This window comes from Drosophila innubila (genome assembly GCF_004354385.1).
Source record: "Drosophila innubila isolate TH190305 chromosome 2R unlocalized genomic scaffold, UK_Dinn_1.0 1_C_2R, whole genome shotgun sequence".
Taxonomy (NCBI): Eukaryota; Metazoa; Arthropoda; class Insecta; order Diptera; family Drosophilidae; genus Drosophila; species Drosophila innubila.
The window spans coordinates 22949499-22971659 of NW_022995374.1; the positions used below are offsets into that span (position 1 = coordinate 22949499).

The following is a 22161-nucleotide window of genomic DNA, read 5'->3' on the forward strand; positions in this document are numbered from 1 at the left end:
AGTCAAGTCATCTCGATATTAAAAAACAACACACAGCAACCAAACGACAGACATGCAACCCCAAAAGAAAATGTTGGGGGGCAATCCAATCCCAAACGGCAGGCAGGCCGACAGTCTCTTTTCCACATACGTGCCCGTCCCAGATATACAGATACAGCTACAGCTACGGTGAGACTCCATCCACGTTGAGCATGAGCACATAAAAAATGAAAATGTCAAAAAATTCCGCACTTGGTTAAAAAAGCAGAGCGCAGAGTGAAAGATACAAAGCGAGATACAAAAGCATCCCAAAGATACACACAATGCTGAAGCTACATGTGGTAGTTAGTGGATGAGGAGGGAGGGGAAGAGAAAGAGGAAAGCAGCATGCCAATGGCAAAGTCAAAGATGGCGTCGTCTGCGGGAGTTGCCACCCCTTTAATTCTCGTTCGGTCTTTGCTGCCAATGGGGAAACACAGACTGATTAGCATATGAGTAAGTGTACATGTGATACTACAAAATGGCGTCTCTGGACCTGATGAGCTGTTGCTATCGATAGATTTGCCACAATTGTTGTGGTCAGCACTTGACCAGACAATCGTCTGGCATTCTGAGGAACATATGGCCGAGGACATCTTGCATAATCATTGTTTATAAGTCTGTCAACTGCGTGTGTATCTTAAGGATCTACAGTAGCTGCGAGGGTTCAACTGAGCGCGCGCCATCATGCATAATCTTTTGAGCACACCTTGAGCCCAAAAAAGGGACAGTATTTGATTAAGGATTGCCAAGGATGGCAAGGATGCAATGATTGCATCGAAATTGCAATAGAATTTCAAGAAGCAAAACGAGTTCTCTCAAAACAACAGCTGCCTGTCTTTGTGTGTGGTGTATGCAGAACGGAACAGAATGCCATACAATTGAGTACAGGGTATCAGGTAACATTCGATTTGTTTATTTATTTTCTTTAAGGTATTTGCATTGCAGAGTGAAAGTAATTGCTTCAACTGCCACGGGGTTACTTAAACAACAAGATTTCATAAGTTAAGATCCACGCGAATCTTTTCTTTTATAACTTAAGTTTATAGAGCAGAACGAAAATATTAAGCAAAGTATTGTTTACCATTAATGACAAACATTATATCATAGCTGAAATCCAGCTAGAAAAATGAGTATTAATCACTTTTCAAGCAATTTTCCCCCGTTTTCTTGGAATATAGTTGCTCAACCTGACCATGGAAAAAGAGAAAGAAAACAAAAAGTCTGCAAACAATATTGAATGGTCTTACCCTACAAATAGGAGCACAAATATAGCTGCCACACCCAGTCTGGGCACATCCTTTTTGCCCTTTGGCAACTTATCAAATCGCCAACAATATCTGAAAATGCCAATAAATCAAAACACCTACAAGAATGGGAATTCTTGGCAATGCATTGGTTAAAAGGTTAAGGAGCTCACAAATAGGGGTAAGCAGTCAGAGATTGAGCATAAAAAATCGAATAGCGATAAATCCTGGCAAACAAACTCACGGACAGCCAACACACACACAAAAGGACATGAAGCACCATTAAAAAATGGTTAAAGAAAAGAATTTGAGAAAAAAGAGAAGAAGAGGTCTCAGCTCGAATTTATAGGGTTACATTAGGTGCGAAGACGCTCGGAACCTAACAATGCGCAATAGTCTGGGGATCCTTAGGGGAGAGCGGGTCAAATGCAACGAAGGGTAGCCCAACAATGTGGCCCTAAGTTCACCGCAAGGATCTTCGTTAAAGGGCAAAAGGGTTTCCCATTCAATTTCTTCGTATGTGCGTAATAAAAGTCACCTTGTCGAATCGAAAGGGGAAAGGATAATGCTTAAGGATAACATAAAAGTGCGTATAAATCGTAGGTGTTAAAATAGATGCGACAAATGAATGCACAGCGGGAAGATTGTCGAAACAAGGATAAAGAACTGGAAAAACTTGCTCTCAATCCTTGAAATCCTTTCGAATGCCTATAAACTAAACCAACTTTCAAAACACTGAAAAAATTGGGTTGTAGAATGAAATATTTGTATTTTACCTTTGGAAATTTCATAATTTATTTTAAAATCAACTATGAAAACACTTTGATTTAACTTAAAACATTCTTAAATATCAAAGTTAATATAAGTATGCTAAAACCAAAAGCGATACACTTAAAAATGTAATAATGTATTGTTAAAATTCAAAAAGTCAATTTAATTTCATCTTATTATATTTTACGGTTTTGTTCAATTTAAATTCGATAAATCATCCCCAAACTTCTTTAGTGTAATACTGGAAGTACAAATATTTGAATAAAAACAGGGTCAGTAAATATTATTTACTAAATAATGATTATTTTGTTGTTGTTGAAATATACCAATATTTTTACTAAGGGTAATCTATGCAATTTCACTTAATCTTAAAATTTATGATTATTATTATTTTGCTCATGAAATATTCATAATTTTTTAGTTTTATTTTTTTGCTCAAAAGTTAAATAATAAAACTCATAGAATAATGATAATGTCTTGAATTTTATAATAAAGCATATTGATTACAGTCCCTGAATCAAAGTGTAAATAGTGTCATTTACATTGAATTTTCTCTCTGTGTAGCATTGTTCACATGTTTAACAAAACATTTCAAGTCTTTTGTTCTGCCGACTAATTATGGAAAGTATAACCCAAAGCTTAAACTGGACCTTCCTTCCTTAGGGGCATCTAATGAGCAGCAACTGAGACAGAGAACTGCAAAACCCGTCGCATGGGCATTGATTAGCAAGGTAAACAGTGGCATTAGGCAGCTAATAGAACACGCCTCGATGAGCAGCATAAAGACCGAAGTGCAACTGAAGACCAGCTTGTAAAATCCAGCGGTCCAGATCACAGGATAACCCGGCTAACGGCTAATCCTACGAAGCGTTCAGAGTTTGCAAACAGTTTGGCTAATTTGCAGCCCACGGTTACACCTACCACATCGAGGGAGAGATGCAAATGTTGCGGCATATTTGTTTTTGAAATGCAAAACTGTTTCCTGGAAGGGATTAGACAACATTAGACGATTCTGACACTGACACCACCGAGTCCAGCAGGCGACTAAGGGTTAAGCGGATTGTCTAAGCCAAGTGCCGAAGTTTTGCTAACAAATGAAATTGGCACGGATTTTGGGCCATTGCTGTAAACTGAGCTGCCACACATATCAAGTTGATCCTTGCCTAGGACCAGCTACAGGCAGGACTACAAGGACTACAACATCTCAGCCGTGTTCCAGCGATAAAAGTAAATTCAGTTAAGTGGCCATTAGGCGGCTTTGCTGGGAGCTTACCTGGCTGCTCCACATAAAAACTGCTTAATTCGTATTAAAATGCGTGCCTGGAAGAAAAATTCAGTTGCAAATTATTTGAAATGCTGTTCTTGTTGGAGCTTAAGGTCATATGAAAATTTGTACGGCAAGTTAAGCTGTGGCATAAAATGCAACAACTGCCCCTTCCCCAGCACACAAGAACATACAGTCATATTTGCTGCTGTCAGTCGGAGTTAAGGACATATTGCGACACATGTCGAGGTCCTTGTACTGTCTCAGTCTCACTCTCTGTCTCCATCCCCTTTCCTTTTACTAGACAGCCAACTAACTCATAAATTTTTTATCCATACACGCAGCTAGAAACAGCTACCTAGTTATTGTTTTTTATGAGCTGCGACAATTGTACGCCCACAACACGACAGTCTAGCGAAAGAGACAGAAACAGTTAGAGGGAGAGGGAGAGGGAGAGGGAAAGGGAGAGCGACAGGACGACGCCTTGACAGATAAGAACGGAGACAATACACAAATATGTGTCACTGTTATGAGTTAGCATCCTTTGCCAGACTGTTTCCCGGAATACCGTTGCACAGGGATTTCCTGTGCCACTCTCAACACGTGCAAGTGTCCTGCGTCGTGTGAGAGTGTTTTTAATTACTTTGGAGTAGCTCACTCCAAACTCAAAAGACAATCAAATTAGGAAATATTTGACAGAGCTCTTTTTTGGGGCATATTTTAGGACCATACACAATTAATGGAATTTTCTATATTTCGATTCTGATATTCATTCTGCTCCCTGTTTGTGTGTCAAAACAAAATCAAAATTTCTATATTAATCAGTCAATTTGACTAAAATAATTTTACTTAATCACATGCCAAATTTGATATTTTTACAATATATTCAAACTCTACCGCTAAATAAGATTAATTTTAAAATAAAAAAAAATAAACTGGCCCTATCAGTTATTAATAAAACACGAAAGCTTAAGTTTTTATTACATACAGTCATAACTATGTTGGGAATTATGTTACGACATCATTCCTTATAAATTTTTTTATTTTATGGTTAATTGATGTTTGATGTTATTTTTCTTAAATATTTTCTGATTTCTGATCGTGAACCACGATGACTTACATTTTTATAAATTTTTAATTCCTTATACCAAGGGCCTCTCATCAATTGAAAAATTACGCATGCGAGGAGAAATCCAAAATAAAGTCTTAAAATATTTGAACATGAGGTAGAAACACAAAATAAATAGTTCATATTTATATTTATTTGCACTGAAATTTCATATAATTTAATTCCTATGTACATAAGGAAGAAAACATGATGTTCTATAATACAATTTCTATATTTATTAAAATCAAAAAGAACAAAGTAGCTTAAAGTTATATATTTACTCAGTGTTCCTATAAAATATAATTTTAATTTATTTTGAACGCATAAAATCGCAAATTTTATTGTTATCGAATTCTAAACTAAAAGAGTATTGCCTAAGTATAGGATATAAGGCATAGAAATGTTTTTCCTAGCAAAGAAACCTATCACACCGCTGCACTCGTATAGCGTTATTGGAGACACAGAGACTGAGGGAACTCAGCTGTAATCCTTTGCAACCTATGCAACATCAAAGTGCAGCAGCGCCTAAAGCCCCTAAGCCACCACCTACAAAACAAAGCGATTAGTTGAAATCCGCCGACAAAGAGATGTGGATCTGGAAATAACCGAAAGGGTGCATTGTTGCAAGGTGCCTAAGCGAGCGGCTTAGAGAGAGAGAGAGAGAGAGAGAGAGAGAGAGCGAGTGGTAAGAATAGGAGCACTTGGCAAGTCGATAACCACAACAAGGCAAAATATTTGTGCAAAATCGCAGCATTATAAAACCGCAAGAACAGCTGGAGCTTAATGTGAGACCAAGTGCAGTGAGCTGGAAGCCAGAGTCCTTAAGTTCCTTAAATTTAAAGCTTTGGTTGCCTGTGCCGAGTCAACAATGAGACAAATAAACAACTCACAGCTGGCGAGCGGCCATTGAAAAGCTGCAGCAAAGTTTTGCCAAGGGTTGAACCTGGCATAAGGGTTGTCATGTCGTGTTCGCATTTAACCCTTTTGTCTGTCGCCTGGCAGCCAATCGAAATGCGCCAGAAAAGTCTCTACGAGTTGATAAATGACTCGCTGGATATTTAAAACTTGTAAATGATGTGATGTACTGCTCAAAATATTTACGAGCAATGATTAGGATAGTCTACCCTTGGGGTAGACACATCCTGTCAAAGGATCAATGGACAAACACTCGACTCCGACTGCAGCTGCAGTGGATACTCAACCACTTGGACACCTTGCACTCTCAGCTCGAGTGTGACAGGATATGTTGGGTTATTAATGACACGATGCGCAATGTGAGTAGCGTGTGAAATATGAAAATAGAGCTCCATATAGGAAGCAACAGTAGCAGTAGCAGTGACTCTCAAACTAGACACTTACTGTGATTGTCAAACTGCATACAGAAAATCTAGGCAATAAATTTAGTTAATCTTAAATTCAGTAAGCAGTTATAAACTCAAAAAATATTGTAAAATTTATATAAATATGATAATATTTCCATAATAATAAAATGTTGATTGAAGTTTATTTACTGTTTAGTCGCAATTTATTCTTAAGTTGGGTTTTAATATTTATTAAAAAACTCTTATAAAATTTCAATCTAAAATTACTTTTATTCTTTTATGATTATTATTTAATAAAAATTGTATCCAAATTAAGATTGATCTTCAGTTAATTTTCAAATTTAATATTCGATTCATTTTCAACTCTAAAATAATCTAAGCTTCAAAACTATGGGCGAGTAAAAGTCTCAAATTGAGCTGAAAACTTCGTTTATCTTAAGCTGAGATAAAACTTATTTTATTTGTATGAATTAAATGAAACTTAACTTTTTCAACAACAGACTCTTTTTTGAGCTATTCGAGCGATAATTGCTTTAATTTTCAAAAGCGCCCGGCTGCCCAGGTAACCCAAAGCACTGTCCACACTAACACACACCCACACACACACATATATATATACACTCGGAGTCAGTATGAATGCCCCCAGCTTAAAGCTAATAAACTCCAAGGTACATGAAAGCGAATACCACGCAGTGGACTCATCCCAGCTCAAAAACAGCTCCAAAAGAACTGGCGCAAAAAAACATACACAAAAAAATAAAATGAAATATAAAAAAAAATAAAAAATAGTATACAACTGGAGAAAATAAGAAGAAGGAAGAGCGGAAAAATGAAAAATGAAAGCCCACTTTTCTTTTCATTAGAAGAAAAACGAGCAGCGGCAGGCAACACGCATTGTCCTAGCGAGAAAGGACATTCATTGAAAAAACAAGAAAATGCTTGCCTCCTCCTTCCATCGTAAGCTAAAACAAGCCGAATTCCTGGCGCCGTCCCCCTTTGCCTCCCGCAGCAGATGAAAGTTAACAAGGCATCAAATAACAGACGACTGCCTTAAAAGCAAAAGGGTATCCTAGCGACGACCCAAGGACCAAGCATCAGGACACAACACAACAAATGTCCGAAAGAAACAAAAACACACATATCACCAAAAAAATAAAAAAAAAAGCTTAAAATGAAATGGAGCGAGGCGGGGGCGGGGGCGGAATAGGCGTGGCCAGCTTATGCTTGGAAATTACCTGTAAGGATACATGCGTGTGTCACATGTCCTGTGCGGCATGTTGCGCCTGCAGTCTCAACTTGAAGCGATGTCAAGCAAAAAGAAGACAAGTTTGTCTCAATGAAAAACTCAACAACCTTAAAAAAAATATAATCAAAAATTGATAAACATTCTGCTTGATCGACCTGTTGACATTCTGTAAATCCTAAAAGAAATAATTGCGAAAGCACCATAATTTTTAATAGAAGTATTATTAGATTTTTAACTGGATTAAAGATATTTTAAAAACAAAATCTTGAGAATTCAATATCAAACGCAACCAAAAATTAAAGTCCTACAGTTTCTTATATTTTTTTTTATGTCGCATGTCGCTTTCTAGACTTTTTTGGATAAGAGTGTTAAGGACATTTTAAATTTTACAGAGTATTCTAGCAATCAGTCCCCAGTTTTGCTTGGCTCTTTGTAGGGTATGTATGCGTAAAAGGACATCCACGCGCACTTCAAACTGTCCATATGAACGTACTTGAAACGATCCAGAATCCCCCTTTCCTCTTCTTTAAGTACCTTCCTTTATCCTTCCCTTTCCACCGTTTCAACAAATTTTTATGAATCGCACTGCAGGCGAGTGCACTGATGTCCTTTTGGGGAGATGGAGCAACCAACAAAAAATTCATTAAAAAAATGTCAACGGCTATAAAAATAAAATCGAAATGTGCGCCGCGAGTTAATTTGTCGTTTGACTTCCTGTCAGCTGCCTGCAGGATAAACCATTTATCACACACACTCCACGTGAGTCCTGGCGCGCGACTTGACACTCACTTTTGGAGCCTTAATTTAGATATTCCCAATTTTAGTTAGATTTATAGTTAGATACTGCTTAACGTTGCAAGACAACTGGCAACAGTTTGAGAATGTCAGTTACTGATCTATTAAGCTTTTAAATCGAATATCTTTAAGAGTTACAACTATAACATTCAGTTAATCAATTAACTAAAAGAAACAATATATTTGATTATTTATTTATTACTTGTCAACTAAGAACATTTGATTAAAATAAAATATAAATTTGAAAAATATATTAAATTAAAAACTAAACTTTAAAATTAAAACTGAAATGATAAAGAAATAAACAAATTAATAATTTAAAAGTATAAAAAATTATCTAAAAAACAAACTAACATACATCCGGTTGCTAAATTCGTGTATATTCTTCATAAATATATTTTTTTTCTTTAAAAAAAATAACTATGAATTTACGTTTAAAAAGTTATTCCAAATGTAATTATTTGTTCATTTTTGAGCCTAAACAGTAAGTAATAATAAAAAAATTCAGTTATTTTTTGGAAAATGCGCTTATGCTTCTTTTTATTTTGTCACTTTTTTCGTCCTGCCGCCACTTAACTGTTTAAGAGATACTTTCTGCAAATTGTTAGCATTAAACTCGCAAATTCTTTGATGCTATGCGAGTCCTGAAGGATCGGAGTTTTTATAGTTATAGAGTGTGTAGCATATGTTGCATGCCGCACACACTTTCACTCGGAATACACGTATCCTTGGCATTTTGAATACAACTGAACACCTTAGAGTCGAGTGTGCTTAGCACTTGTTTGATTTCTCGCATGTCCTTTGAGTTGATGTTGCGCCAGATGTTGTTGTGGCATGCCGCACACACTTTCACTATGCATATCCTTTCGTCCTACCGCGTGATTATTACTCAGTCAAATGTGGCATTCGTTGCGCCTGCGCCAACGCCATAACCAAACGCATTTGCCATGCCACATAAATTTGTAATTAAAAGGACTGCCGAGCGGAGTTGAAGCTAAAGGAGAGTCGAAAGGATTCAACAAACGGTTTTGACCACGTCTAGCTCCGGACAGCGGGCGGTGCGGGGCAGCTGCCGCTTGGCATGCTGGTCAGTTGAACTGACCATAAATTACACAATTCCTCTGGCAGGACTCGCTTCACGCAATCCTTTGGCAACACTCCGCTGTTGTTGTTGTTGCTTTTGCAATTTTGCTTTGATTTCTCTTTGAGTGTGTGTGTGTGTGTGCCTGCAGTCAATAATTATTGTCCTGCATTGTCCTGTTTGCCCCTTGCTGCCATAATTTATTGTCCTTTTTTGCTGTTTGTCTTTCCCACGCAGACAGCGACGCCATTTGACGACTGACGTCTGGCTGCGTTTGTCCTTTTTGCCCAGTGTCCTTTTTTTCTATTTCTTTCTATCCTTTTTTTTTGGCCCAATGTTGCGTGTGTTCTATGCTTCTGGGAAGTGTCCGTTGGGCTAGCCGGTTGCATTTTACTGTTATCCTTGGAGCAGTATTGCCTGGAATATGGGCAATCCTTTTGCCAATACCTTGAACTATCCTTTCGGCTGGCTCCGCCCGCCTTCATCGTGATCCTTGTTAGCCCTTTTGATCATTTTGCCGACTGCTGGCCAAAACCTATAATTAAATCGACAGCCGCTGCATCCAGCTCCTAATTATCCTTTCACTTTAATTATCCACACACTTCCTAAGGATCAGCTAAAGGATGCTTGGTTTTCTAAATGGTTTCCGGACTTCCTTTGTGACAGCATAATTGCAGTTACAATAAACAAATGGTGTATCACACATTTACTAAAATATTTCCAACATTCAAAGCACATTCGAAATATTTAATCATTTTAAATTCGAATTTAAATTATCACATTCGAATTACAGTTTAGTGAACATTGTGCTTTGCTAGAAAATAACAGTTTAGAAGCCTTTGCGAAAACAACGCTGAGCGATTGGAAACCAAACGTGGTCGCAAATGTGACACAAGATGGCGCTGCGAGCTGAATTTTAATTTTCAGTAATGGAAATTGCAAAATGCAACAATATTGCAATAAATTATTATTTTGAAATTAATTCAAATTCCAAATTATATAAAATGAAGGGAAACATTTTAATGAAAGTTTGAAATATAAGTCGCCCCAAGAGGAGTGGTGAAAGAAATTTAAAAAATTTACAAAACTCTTACAAAAACTCTTTAAAAATTTAGAAACTTCTAGCTTCAGAATTAAGAAAAAATTAAAATAAAGGTATTTTTTCCAAGCTACTATTTTTGACATTTTATTTTAATTTGTATGACTGCCAGATCGAAAAATTAAGCTAGGTGGCAGTCTTTTAGCCCAGAACACAATAGTACTGGCAACTTTTTAGGGGAATAATGTCTGTTTCTGGCTGGAAAACATCTTAAAAGTATTTAATACGAGATGCTGCTTGAGGGAATTTGTAGGACATTTTCATTTGCTGAAATTCGTCTTCTTTTTCCCGGCAAACAAAAAGAGATGTTTTTGGCAGTAAATCATTCGGAAAATAGCTGCAATTACGATGAAAAATAGTTCAAATACTAGCCAACTTTCTTAGCACCGGCTAAAAAACAAAAAAAATTTTAGCTGCGCGCGTTTGCAGATGTTCAGTGAGGAGCAAATTGCTAATGAGGAGTAACGTCATTAAATTTTATACCTAAAATATACCATAACATCTGGTAATTATAATGTTTATAATTATATACATATATAATAATATAAATACTAAATTAACTAGAACGCGTTATGGGTCGGGTGTGGCCACACTGTCAAAATTAAAATTAACGTTAATGCAAATTTAAAAATGCAATAACTTTGAATTAAATGAATAATTTGATGAAAATTTAAATTTCGAAATTGGATAAAATTAAGGAAAGCATTTTAATGAAGGTTTGAAGCTCGTCACCTTAAGGGGAGAGAAGTTACAAATTTAATTTAAAAAAAAGCTTAATAATCGAAAAAATTCTAACAAAAACCCTTCAAAAATTTACAAAATTCTATATACAATATTAAGAAATAATTAAAAAAAAAGGTGAATTTTCTTGGGTGCAATCAAATTAGCAATTTTATTAAAATGGCCAAGCTGCCAGATCGGGAAATTGTGCAGTGTGGCAGTTTTTGGACCGGGTGGCAGCCTTTTACAGTGTGGAAGGACAGACAGAATTTCTGTCTTCTTTTTCCCGGCAAACAAAAAGAAAACTGATAAACGAAACGCAAGAGTGGAAAATAGCAGAGACATGATGAGTTTTCGCAAACGGACCGTGCAAAAGCCAATCCGTGGCACCCGGACTAGCCCCCATACTGCCCAGGTGATAACCTCTAGCGGTAATCCATCGCTCGACGAGATATTAGGCGGTGGTCTGCCGATCGGTTCGATATGTCTCATTGGTGAGTGTGTTTCTCTGTGTGTGTGTTTGCAAACGCAGTTCAAGGCGTCATTAGATTAACATTTGTTTGGTTATCGTGCAGAGGAGGATCGATTTATGACGCACGCCAAGGTATTGGCCAAATATTTCTTGGCCGAGGGCGTATTGTCCAAGCAAGAGATATTCCTGGGCAGTCTGGACGATTTGCCAGCGGAGATGTTGCGTCGACTGCCAAAGCCACTGACCGATGAGGAAGTGGAGCTGGAACAGCGTCAGGACCAGCGTGCCAACGAGCAGCCGGCGGATAAGAATGGACTGCGTATTGCCTTTAGGTATAACGATTTGCCGCTGGTCAATTCGGAGCAGACCACGGCCAAAATAGGTCATCACTTTAATCTAATGGAGCACATGGACTCCATGATGCTCTACTATACGCAGACCACTCTCTGGGACGACAACTACAAGGAGAAGGACATTGTCGTACAGGATGACAATATAAGCAACTCTTGCAATTCGCTGGAACGTGAGGAGACGCTTACCAGTGCGGTGACTGGAGACCAAGTGACTGCGGCAGCTGTTGAGGCCGATGGCGAAATCACTGCCAGTAACAACATCATCAACAATAACAACAACAACAACACTGCAGCCACGGACAGCAGCACTGCCAACAATTCAATCAGCACCACAACGATAACACCATCAACTCTAACATCGCCGGAATCGCAGCCATCCCAGCCGGAATCACGCTTCTTCCATAATCCTCGTTACGGTCGTCTGCTCAATAAACTGCAGCCGCTGTTGAAGTACGAAAGGTTCGTGCCGGGCATCAACAGGCAGAAGAACTTATGCCGCGTTTGCCTCACCTCGCTGGGATCACCGCTCTGGTATGACGATAACTTTGCCACTGACTTGCTCAAGTTTCTGACCGTCCTGCGCGCAAGCGTGCGCAGCTGCACCGCCGTCTGTTTCATCACGATGCCCATGCATCTGATAGCCAAATACGTAAGTATAGTACTTATCAGTATTTGCATAACTATTTATTTATCAATTCAATTTATAGGATACCAGCCTGGTTCCCAAGATCCGACAATTGGTGGACTATGCCATTGAGCTGGAATCATTTGCCGGCTCCGATCGTGAAACGCATCCAGCTTTCAAGGAGTATAGCGGTCTATTGCATCTGCACAAAATGAGCGCACTCAATACGCTGGCCGTGCACATGCCGGAGACCACGGATCTAGCCTTTAAACTTCGCCGAAAGAAGTTTGTCATTGAGAAGATGCATCTGCCACCAGGTTAGAGAAGCATCTAATCCTCAAGTTGTCAAGCTTACTAATTGTATACTCTCTAAATTTTAGAGCTGCAAGAAACCTCCGATAAGTCGGCAGCTGCTGATATTATAGCGTCGGCAAATTGCGGATCTGGTGTGTCCATCAATTCCAATGTATCAATGGATTTCTAGTGCCTGTCTGGCTCGATATTATGGCCATTGCCACAAAACATTTGTTGGTTGTTTCATTATTTCCCACATTCATACTCTGTCTCCAAAGCTGTTCAAATGCGTAATAACAATAACCAAATCTTTTTGTCCCAAATAACACCAACGATAACAACATCATTAAAAAGAACAGGAATACAAAAAACATAACACCCACAAAAAAAAGTAAAGTGCTGAAAGCGGAGTTATTACAATTACCAATTATATATACACTATATTATACATATATATATAGAGCGATTTTTTCGGCTTTTAGCCCAAACGCTGTTAGTACAACCGATTTTACAATTTTTTCTTATTTAAAATAGATAATACTTATATAATGTTTATACCGAATGCGCAAATAATGAGAAATTTCCATATTGTATGTGTGTATATCGATCGATTGATTTATTTTTTCCAACATGAAAACGAGATGCGAGAAAAATTATGATTTTTTATGTAGTTATGTATGTATTAAACAACAACAAAAAGCCATTGAAAATTTGATTTAAAATATTGGTTTTTTTTTATAATTAAAAATTTTTTTTAAGTACAATTCATATTTGTTTTCTTAATGTTGCCATAAATTTATCCTAATTTTTGTTTATTGTTCTAACAAATATTGATGTCTCAAAACTATCCATAACCCTTGGAAGTGCTTCATTGTCCATGACGTCGTCCTTTCTAATTGTTGAAATCTTTGAGACTTTTTAAAGTTATTACATTAATTTTGTTTTACTGGAAACATTTTTATTTAATCTTTTTAAACAATTTTAATTTATATATTCTGTTCTTAAATTACCAATAATATTTCTTTTTATTCAATTTAAATGTTAAAAGAAAATAATTTACTCTGGATCCAAACTTTTGCCTTAAAACATGATTTGTTTGGGATTTAATCTCCGAAATTAGAATGAGCTCATGGTTCATTTAAAAAGATCTAATAAAAAAATGATCAAAGCTGAAAAAACAAATGATTCAAAAAAATTGTATCACCACTGTTCAATATCAAGCCTAAAGTTTTAATGTATGTTGAATAGAGAGTCAATGATAGAAGGTTCCAGCTGTGGACTACGTCGGTAGACCTTTGTCCTTAAGAATACTTCTGTACTTGGCCAGTTCGGACTTTAGTTTTATATTGGGCCGCAGGGAATCGGCAAAGTATTCATCACATGGCGCATATGTCATATATAATATGAAATCGGCTGCTTGTAGACCATCTGGAGTCTGATAACATATCTTTGGTAGTAAAAGGCGACCTTCATCCTGATATTCCTGCAGTTTATCGGCCAAATTACCTTCAATGGCATTCTTCATATTAATAACACCAGGAATCTTAATGCTGTAAATAATTTTAGATTATACTTAAGAGATTTTATGTAGAAATATCTATTTACTTGCTATCCTCGAACTGTTGCAGCAACCTATGCAAAACCAATTGAGTGAAAAGACGAATTTCGAAATCTTTGGACATCGTTTGGGGCAATAACAGATCGATGATCCTCTGGAGTTGTTCTAGCTTAATGTGATTATATTTGCTCAGACAGTAGATGTGCAGTACTGAGATAAAGGATAACTGCTGGCAGGACTCAAGACCATCTAACTGATTCAGGCGATTCAACAACATATCCACACAGGGCAAACATCGGGCAACTAGACATTCGTACATATATTTGATATTCTCATGCTCGTTTAATGCGAGCAATGCGTCCCATAATTGATCGGACCAATAGCTAGGATTCTTGAATGTTATCCTTAGCAAGGCTCTGCCAATACGCATTTTAATTCGATGATCCTTGGAATTTTCTACGTAGCTCGGTTTATTTTCCACCATCTCATTATTTATGCGCACAAGTTCATCGAGTATCGCGTTTATGTCCGTTTTGCGATCGATAACAAAATTTATATAGCTATCTCGTTTTCGACAGCTTGTAAAAAAGTAATTATACTGATTGATCAGGTAACCATACTCGATACTGTTTTGAAATATCATGAAGTTATTCAAAAGAATAATATATAACATTCTTTCTTTTTACATACCACATTTCACCAGATAAGGGACTGCCCGACAGTATTCCTCGTATTATCAGAGATATCGGAACACTCTTCGTACAGCATAAGACGTTGATATTTAAAAAATGACTGGTTTCAAGCACATCACTCAAGATCTGTTCACTTTCCTCTTTCGGCAAAAAAACAGCTGCGTATTTTACAAGTCCCGTGGCGCTGTGACAGTTAGGTTACTCTCAATACTTTGATCTAATCGATTTGAATTGAAAATCATTATAAATAGAATATGCTTTAAGAAGTTTTTTAATGAGAAACTAAATAAATAATTGAGACTTATAATTTTGTACGTTTATAAGAACTTTCAAATTTATATTTTAAAACATTTTTTAATTTTAACTCAATCTTTTTAACTTACACTAGAACACTATCCGGATATTGCTTCAAGAAGGTCATTAATACCTTAAGTATGCTCTCATCCTTCAGTCTAATTTCCACATCGTTTAGCAACGTTGACACACGCTGAGCAGTTAAGATAGTACCTTGACTGAGTAACTCATGTGGCCTTAAGTTGAGTTCCTCGATTTGAGTCCATTTTAGAAGTTTTTCACAAGTAAACCAATCGACACTTCGATGCAGTACAAAAGAAATTTCTTCTTCGGATTCACATTTCAGTTTCTCAAGCAGATATTGTTGTAAATTATAAAGATTTGTCATTTTTTCAATCAACCCTATATCCAAGTCATATTCCGTCCGATAAAAGTCGAGAATCTCCATTCTTTCAGTAGCACACTCGAGCTTCAAGCTGAAAAAGAACGAGAAGAGACGCCACCAACCATGTTGAGTCCTAGGCAATTGACTAAATTGTTTGTGCAGCTCAATTCCAATATTGACATCTAAAATATTTCATAAATACAACACTTACAATACAAGAATCTACATCATACCTGTGCGAAAGATCATCATGAACAAGGACTTGTCGAAATAAACCAATTCATCCGTAAAATTAGTGCAACTTGCTATTTTTGCTGTGAAACGCTTGTGATCTCTGCAAAAGCTATCGCAAAGCGCCTTTATGAACTGTATATAATCGCCAAGAGACAAACTCTCGATTGTGGGCTAAAGTAGAAAAAAAAGGTATAATTAATGCAAGTAGTGGGCTTGAGTGAAGTGAACAATGTTAAATTTAATTTCCATCCATTTTTCGTAAGAGAAATTTTCAAAATCTGCGAAATACATATCTATTAGTTTTACAATCAAGCTTTGAAAATCAATCTTGAACCAAGGAAAATTTCAAATTTAGCTATATATATTTTGAATTTAGAAAGATGTTTGAGAATATGTATAAAGTCGTCTGACAAAAATCAGAATTTTTACCATGCATCTTCAGAAATGAGGTATATCAAAATTTTTGAAGCGGAATTGAAATGCTTAAAAAATTTTAAATATAATATGTTCTGACGATTTGCTACTCGAACGTCGAAATATCTTACTCAGAAGAAAAGCAAGTTAAAAAGTATTTTGGAATACATTTAAAATTAGGAAACCAAAAAATACAAAGCTTAAAAAAAAAATTGGGAATTCCAAAATAAGGAAATAAAAAATAGCGAAACAAAAATTAGGAACAAAAAAATTGGGAAGACAAAAATTAGGAAAAGCAAAATTCGAAAATATTTTATAAAAAATTGAGCGTATTTTTATTGGTTTTAAATTGCAGTTTAAAAATTTGAATATTACGCGATTATTGCACCCGGTGAACGAAGTAGTTTTCCTAATTTGTATCTTCCCAATTTTGTTTCCTAATTTTTATATTTTCCTAATTTTGGCTTTTCCTATTTTTTGAATCTGAATATTTTTATTAGCTGAAATTTTTGTTCTCCTTTTTCTCCTTCTTTTTGATTCCTTCAATATTATTCTTCGTTTTTTTTTTTTTTGTAATTTTTTTAAATATTTCGGATTTCGTATGACAGACTATTATTTCCAGAAGAGAAAACTATTGATGATAAGTATAACTTACTTCAAATATATCGAACATACGGTTCTGGGCTTCATAGCGCAAGTTTTCATGCTGCAAGGACTTGATGCGTTCACAGATTTTCAGTAGCAGACTCTTGGCAATATGCGGCTGTCGTGGTTGCATGCTACGCAGCCAGTGAAGCAGGGGCAAGCTCTGCCAGGGCACCATCACCAATGCCTCGAGGAACTGCAATGTACCACTATTCTGGACAAAAGTCTTAATGTTCAGCTCAGGCAGAAAGTAATCCTCGGCATCGTAGAGCTCAGTTTTATTGATGGCATCGAGGAATTGATTTAATAAGTTCACGCGACGCAGCTCATTGATGGTGAAGTACATTAGAAAGTATTCGAGTGTCCAGCGGACGACGAGTACATTGTGATTCTCCAGGAGACGCACATACAGAATCCGCAGCCAGCGTAGCCAAATGTCATCGTGACTGCTTGCCACAAACCGAGGCATGTGGCCACTTAGCATGGGCAGCACCAAATGCGATTCCACTTCCTCCAATTGCTCCATTATAACAATGTAAGCTGGCCAATGGGGCAAAGTGTCCAGCGGAGCTGTTTCTGTGTAGTCCTTGCCGTCCTTACATCTTTCAATTATGGCTAGGAGTTTCCTTATTATGGAATAGGCCAGCTGGCGACTGTCTCCCCGCTCCGACTGCAGCAGCTGCTGAAGGACTGTCAATAGCTGCGAGGAGCAGGCACATTTTAGTCCCAGTTCACGAACAAAATCATCCAAGAGGTGCTCCAGAATCTGCCCGGCATGAGGATGCAGTTGTACTTGCTGATCCCCTCCCTCCTTGGATAATTCACAAAGAGATATCGAAGAGAGCTTACGTAGTAAATAGGATCCTGAGTTGGGGGATTGCCGAGCATGAATCTGCACAGCGTCGAGCACTTTGGCGATCTGTTCGCGACTAACATTAATATCTCCCCGATCCGCAATCACCACTGAAATCAGCTTGTCAAAAAGTTTTGTGCCGAATTTTACGTCGTTGTTGTCCAATAGACTATAGATACTCTGGAGCACTCGCTTGAGGGCCTCCTCGTTGCCTCTTACCTTATGGATATCGATGAGGTCGCACAGCATATTATCCATTTCAGTATTTTCGCCATTTTCCAACTGGTTTTCCATTCCTGCGGCTATTTCACTGCAAAATTGTAACAAATTATGTAAATGTATCCAAAAAGATCAGTTATACTAAAAGCCTATCCAACTTATTTCGTGTATCAATATCCTATATAAAATATATACATAAAAGTAAATGTATGTATTTGGCTATTTAATATTTGCAACAATATGTCGATTTTTGACTCAAATCTCGATGAGAGTGTTTTAACAAAGTCTAATCTACTTTAAACTGTTTTCATTACTTCTTTCATTAAATCGTACATTTCGAGACATTTTGGGACTTTTCATTACGTATCTGTACTTTTTTATCTTTTCATCTTGTTTATCATTAAGTCTTGCATAACATTGGAAATTACATCTATCATAATTTTGTTGTTTACATATCTATTACGGCTTTAAATACATCAAATTTTGGTGGGAAATTTCTTAGAGCACCTATTGTATATTGAACTATATTCATCAGATTTATCATTAAGTCCTTCATTATATACCCTTATTATTTCTTTTATACTATTCATTACACATAATATTTAATTTATTTAATTACGATTTTGATTACATATTTTATTACATTATTCATTACGTATTTCATTAGCTGTCTACCAAATTATTTTTCTTAATAATATACTCAACCATCTCAAATATTTCTTTCGCTTTCCCTCACGTTGTCTACTCGTAAATCATTCAAGTTCATTGAACGCCCGCGCAGAGCAGCACCTCTTAACCCCTGCTCCTAATTCGGTCAATTCTGATAAGAAGTATTCACTTATGTTGAGTCATCTTTGCCGCTGCAACTTCCACTAGATGTGGTGCCTTCAATTAACCACCCACCCCCACGTGGCAAGTGGCCCACAGCTTTGACCCCAAAACAGAAGCAAATGAATAAAGTAATGAATAATTTGATGTGCCACGGGGCAACTATTGAGCAGTGGCAAGCGGAAATGCGAGCGCCATGTGGATCGCAACGGTAAATTGGACGAGAAAACCACTGAGAGAGAGAAGAAGAAAAAGAGAGTCGAGAGAAGAAGGGGCAATAGAGAGCTAGATCTAGGAATAACAAAATAGAGAGCTAGATAGTTAGTGATTGTGTTACGTAGGTCAACAAGAAGCTTCTATTAAAGTGACAAAGAGCAGCTCTCAGAGCTAAGTAGTTGCGAGGGTTGCCTCAAGAGTTAAACAAGTAAAATTGTAAGTTGTAAACTAAAGATAACCAAGTAATGCATCTTGACTAGCCAATATTGAGCGCAGAAAACTCTAAAAGAAAACGCTTAGAGAAATTTGAAGTATTCTAGCGAAAAAAATGCAATAAAAACTATCTCAACAAGCAGATAATGTTTAAAAGAAACTAAAAGTAAATCATGGGCTAGCTAAAAATCATTCACACATGTACAAACCCGCAAAATTTAGAAAAAAAAATGTATAAAATAACATTAATCAAGATTTAGCATATAGAAATTGTACAAAATAGATCTAAATCAGAAACAAAACTAAAGATAACCAAATAATACACAACGCAGAAAACACCCCAAGAAAAGTCTAAAAGAGATTTAAAGTATTCTTTAAATTTGTTGTAAGCTCCCTCGTCTTTTCTTAAAGTTTGTCTGTACTTATCAGAAATTCTAATAGCACCTCTCGCGATTAGAATGATAAGCCTGTTCAACAAGTTTTCCACGCAACGTTCTGTCCAGCTCCAATTGTTGTTGGTTGTGACTATTGTTTACTGGCGGTTCCATTTGGCTGCAGCTGCAGATAGTGGCCACAAAGAGAGAGAGAGAGAGAGTAATTTAGGTAGAGAGAGAGAGCGAGAATTAAGCATGCTCATTAAACAGAAACGTGCGCTCGTAGCTTGGCACGTTCTCAGAGAGTGGGAGAGAGAGAGTTGACGCTGCCTCTTCAACTTGCCACAGCTTGTTGCACACCCAAAGCAACTCTCTGCTTTTGCTTTAAAATTTCAGTTATTGTTTTGCCGTCAAGCAACGCGCGCCGCTTAAAAAAAAAAGCCGTTGATAATTCGAAACGAGAAATTCCCGAAAAGAAAAACTCTAACCCCATCCGCTGTAATATGTAATAGTCGACGACTGCAAACTCAATTCTTGTCGCATGCAACAACGCTGACCGCTCAACTTGCTACTGATTCATTAATTAATTACCAACGCCCACACACTCACCCACATACAGCCTCTAAAACGCAATTATGGGGCGCTGTTTCAATCACAAATTCGTGCTCAATTTTTGCAATCTATTACTATTGGTAAGCTAATAAATATATATACAAACTACAATTATCGGTGTATATATACGAGTGTATGAATATGCAAAAAATCTGGTGAAATCTAAGCCCTACGTTTTTAGTTAGCTGCCCAAATTTTTTTCGTAAAACTCCATTTATTGCAGCTTAGTTTACGAGTATGTGTAAATTAAAGAGTATACCAAAAGTGTTTAGGAATCCAGATAGGATTTGAATGATTTTTCGATTTTTTACAATCTCAAAAATGTTAATATATACATATAAATAAATTAATAGATTATTAAGTTTTTTTAAACTTCGATAAAAATAAAGAGAAAACTTATGCAAATCCTGAAAATGACTATATTTCGAGACCTCATTATATTATTCCAAAGTATTGGAAGAAAAGAACCAATTTAAAAACTAAATTGATAAATAAAATTTATTTAAGTATTTTTATAAAACAATCATAATAATCTTTGTGTAAGTAAGAGTTTGTAAAATTAAGTAATATGTTATCTCAAGAACAAGCAAGGAAAATAAATAAATAGTTTGAAGAAGTTTTCCCAACTATCTTATCTTTCTATTATCTTAAATATCTATCTTCGTGCCACAAACTTGATTTTGTTAGAGCATTTGGGTTTCATCTTTTAGCCCAAAATGTTGTAAATGCTTTGCTCGATTTTGTTGTTTTATTTTGTTCTGCTTGGCTGATCGAAAGCAGCTAACAGTGGAACGTGAAGGGGATGAAGAGGGGCGGTTGTAGGAGGCCAAAAGTTTTTTGCCAACACTTTTTGACTCCCAAGCGAAGCGGTCTAAGCGCAAGCGCAGCTTGGCACCAAAAATTAAAACAGAAAACAAAAAAAAAACGGGTAACTACTAATGGGGAATACATGGGACAGGAGAGAGAAAAAAGACGGAGGGAGGAAGTGGGAACTTCCGATGCGTGTGCAGATCAGTTCACAATAAGAGTTGGCTTTTGTTTACCAGTTCTCTCTTTTTCTGCTCTCTTGCAGCTATGTGGCATGCTGCTAATTGTGGCAGGTTGCTATCTCTTTACGGACAACAAGAGAATTCTGCTCTCCCGCCTGTTGGCAGCTCCCAGCGAGCAGTTGAACTCCTTGCCACAGCCGCTGCTCTATTATATCTCGCTGGGATTGGCCATTGCAGGATTTGTGGCCGTCCTGGCCTCCATGCTGGGATTCTGGGCGAGCTGTCTGCACACCTATTGCTTCCTCAGTGTTTACTTTCTGAGCGTTGTGGTGCTGCTGCTGGCGGAGTCGGTGATTTGTTTGGCCATCACACTGTGGCCGCATTGTCTGGGCATCAGTCTGGATGAGGGGCAGATGATTAAGGCGCTGCAGCGGAACTATGGTGTACCTGGTCAAGAGCAGTTCACCAATGCCATGGACTTGGCTCAAACGCGCTTCGGTTGCTGTGGCATGAGAAGCTCCCTCGACTACGACACTTCGTTGTGGCGCCTCCAAAGCTACGGGCAACGCAATTGGCCGGTTCCCCTGAGCTGCTGTGTCCTGGCAAATGCTCCACAGCCGCTGGCTTTTCTGGATCCCAAGCCAGCCAATGAATCCCAGTGCCAGTCACTGGAGCGTCCCGTCTATGAAAGGGAGCGCTACACGGAATCCTGTTTGGATCACTTGGATGCCTGGTATCGGGAGCAATATGGCATCTTTCTAGCCGCCAGTCTCGTTCTCGCTCTGGTCGAATTCAGTGTCCTCCTGGGCATCATTCTCACCTGCACGGGCATTGCATCACGTCGTGCCAGATTGGACAACTCGTCACAGGTCGTGGGTTTCAGCCAGAAAGGCAGAAGACGCGGCACGGCCAAGTCCCGGCAAGCGTTGGTCGACAACATCTACGAATCGGAGGTGCAACTGCGTGGCAACAATGCCCAAGGCGGTGGCATGTGCCTCGGCGCTGCCAGCAGACATGTGAGCAGCGAGGACTTCAAGGAACTCTACGTCCAGCCCAGGGATCTCTACAAGCAGCGACACAACACCACCTTCAAACCAAACGCCAGTGATTACCAAACTCCCACGCGCAGTTACTTGGTTTAGTTCTTAACGGATCAGATGTTAACGGAACAGGTAAAAATAATATTTATATATAGAACCTTATACACAATATTTTAAATC

At 37.6% G+C, this 22161-nt stretch overlaps 3 protein-coding genes across 4 annotated transcripts; 2 read left to right on the forward strand and 1 right to left on the reverse strand.

Annotated features, from left to right (window-relative positions):
- Positions 1-10876: 10876 nt before the first annotated feature.
- LOC117785008 (putative elongator complex protein 4) lies at positions 10877-13125 on the forward strand. Its single transcript, XM_034622879.1, has 4 exons — positions 10877-11165; positions 11247-12145; positions 12204-12438; positions 12502-13125. Exons 1-4 carry the CDS (start codon positions 11015-11017, stop codon positions 12603-12605), a joined length of 1389 nt encoding a protein of 462 aa, XP_034478770.1. The 5' UTR covers positions 10877-11014; the 3' UTR covers positions 12606-13125.
- Positions 13126-13619: 494 nt separating this feature from the next.
- Positions 13620-17125, reverse strand: LOC117784055. 2 transcript variants are annotated; one of them, XM_034621653.1, is made up of 6 exons: positions 16648-17125; positions 15578-15749; positions 15049-15526; positions 14664-14849; positions 14021-14599; positions 13620-13965 (listed from the first exon to the last, which is right to left on the reverse strand). In XM_034621653.1, exons 1-6 carry the CDS (start codon positions 17119-17121, stop codon positions 13695-13697), a joined length of 2160 nt encoding a protein of 719 aa, XP_034477544.1. In that variant the 5' UTR covers positions 17122-17125; the 3' UTR covers positions 13620-13694. The 2 variants fall into 2 exon arrangements, with proteins under 2 accessions (XP_034477544.1, XP_034477545.1); XM_034621654.1 differs by lacking the exons at positions 13620-13965; positions 14021-14599; positions 14664-14849 and having other exon boundaries at positions 15346-15435.
- Positions 17126-19975: 2850 nt separating this feature from the next.
- Positions 19976-22101, forward strand: LOC117784981. Its single transcript, XM_034622849.1, has 2 exons — positions 19976-20032; positions 21025-22101. Exons 1-2 carry the CDS (start codon positions 19976-19978, stop codon positions 22081-22083), a joined length of 1116 nt encoding a protein of 371 aa, XP_034478740.1. The 3' UTR covers positions 22084-22101.
- Positions 22102-22161: the final 60 nt, after the last annotated feature.

Bases quoted from the DNA above. Each gene is read 5' to 3' on its own strand.
- LOC117785008 (XM_034622879.1), top strand. From the start codon at position 11,015: ATGATGAGTTTTCGCAAACGGACCGTGCAAAAGCCAATCCGTGGCACC. The intron at 11,166-11,246 runs GTGAGTGTGTTT...GTTATCGTGCAG, and splicing joins CGGTTCGATATGTCTCATTG to AGGAGGATCGATTTATGACG. The intron at 12,439-12,501 runs GTTAGAGAAGCA...TCTAAATTTTAG, and splicing joins GAAGATGCATCTGCCACCAG to AGCTGCAAGAAACCTCCGAT.
- LOC117784055 (XM_034621653.1), bottom strand. From the start codon at position 17,121: ATGCTAAGTGGCCACATGCCTCGGTTTGTGGCAAGCAGTCACGATGAC. The intron at 15,750-16,647 runs GTAAGTTATACT...TTTCTACTTTAG, and splicing joins GTATGTTCGATATATTTGAA to CCCACAATCGAGAGTTTGTC. The intron at 13,966-14,020 runs GTAAATAGATAT...AATTATTTACAG, and splicing joins CAACAGTTCGAGGATAGCAA to CATTAAGATTCCTGGTGTTA.
- LOC117784981 (XM_034622849.1), top strand. From the start codon at position 19,976: ATGGGGCGCTGTTTCAATCACAAATTCGTGCTCAATTTTTGCAATCTA. The intron at 20,033-21,024 runs GTAAGCTAATAA...GCTCTCTTGCAG, and splicing joins TTTGCAATCTATTACTATTG to CTATGTGGCATGCTGCTAAT.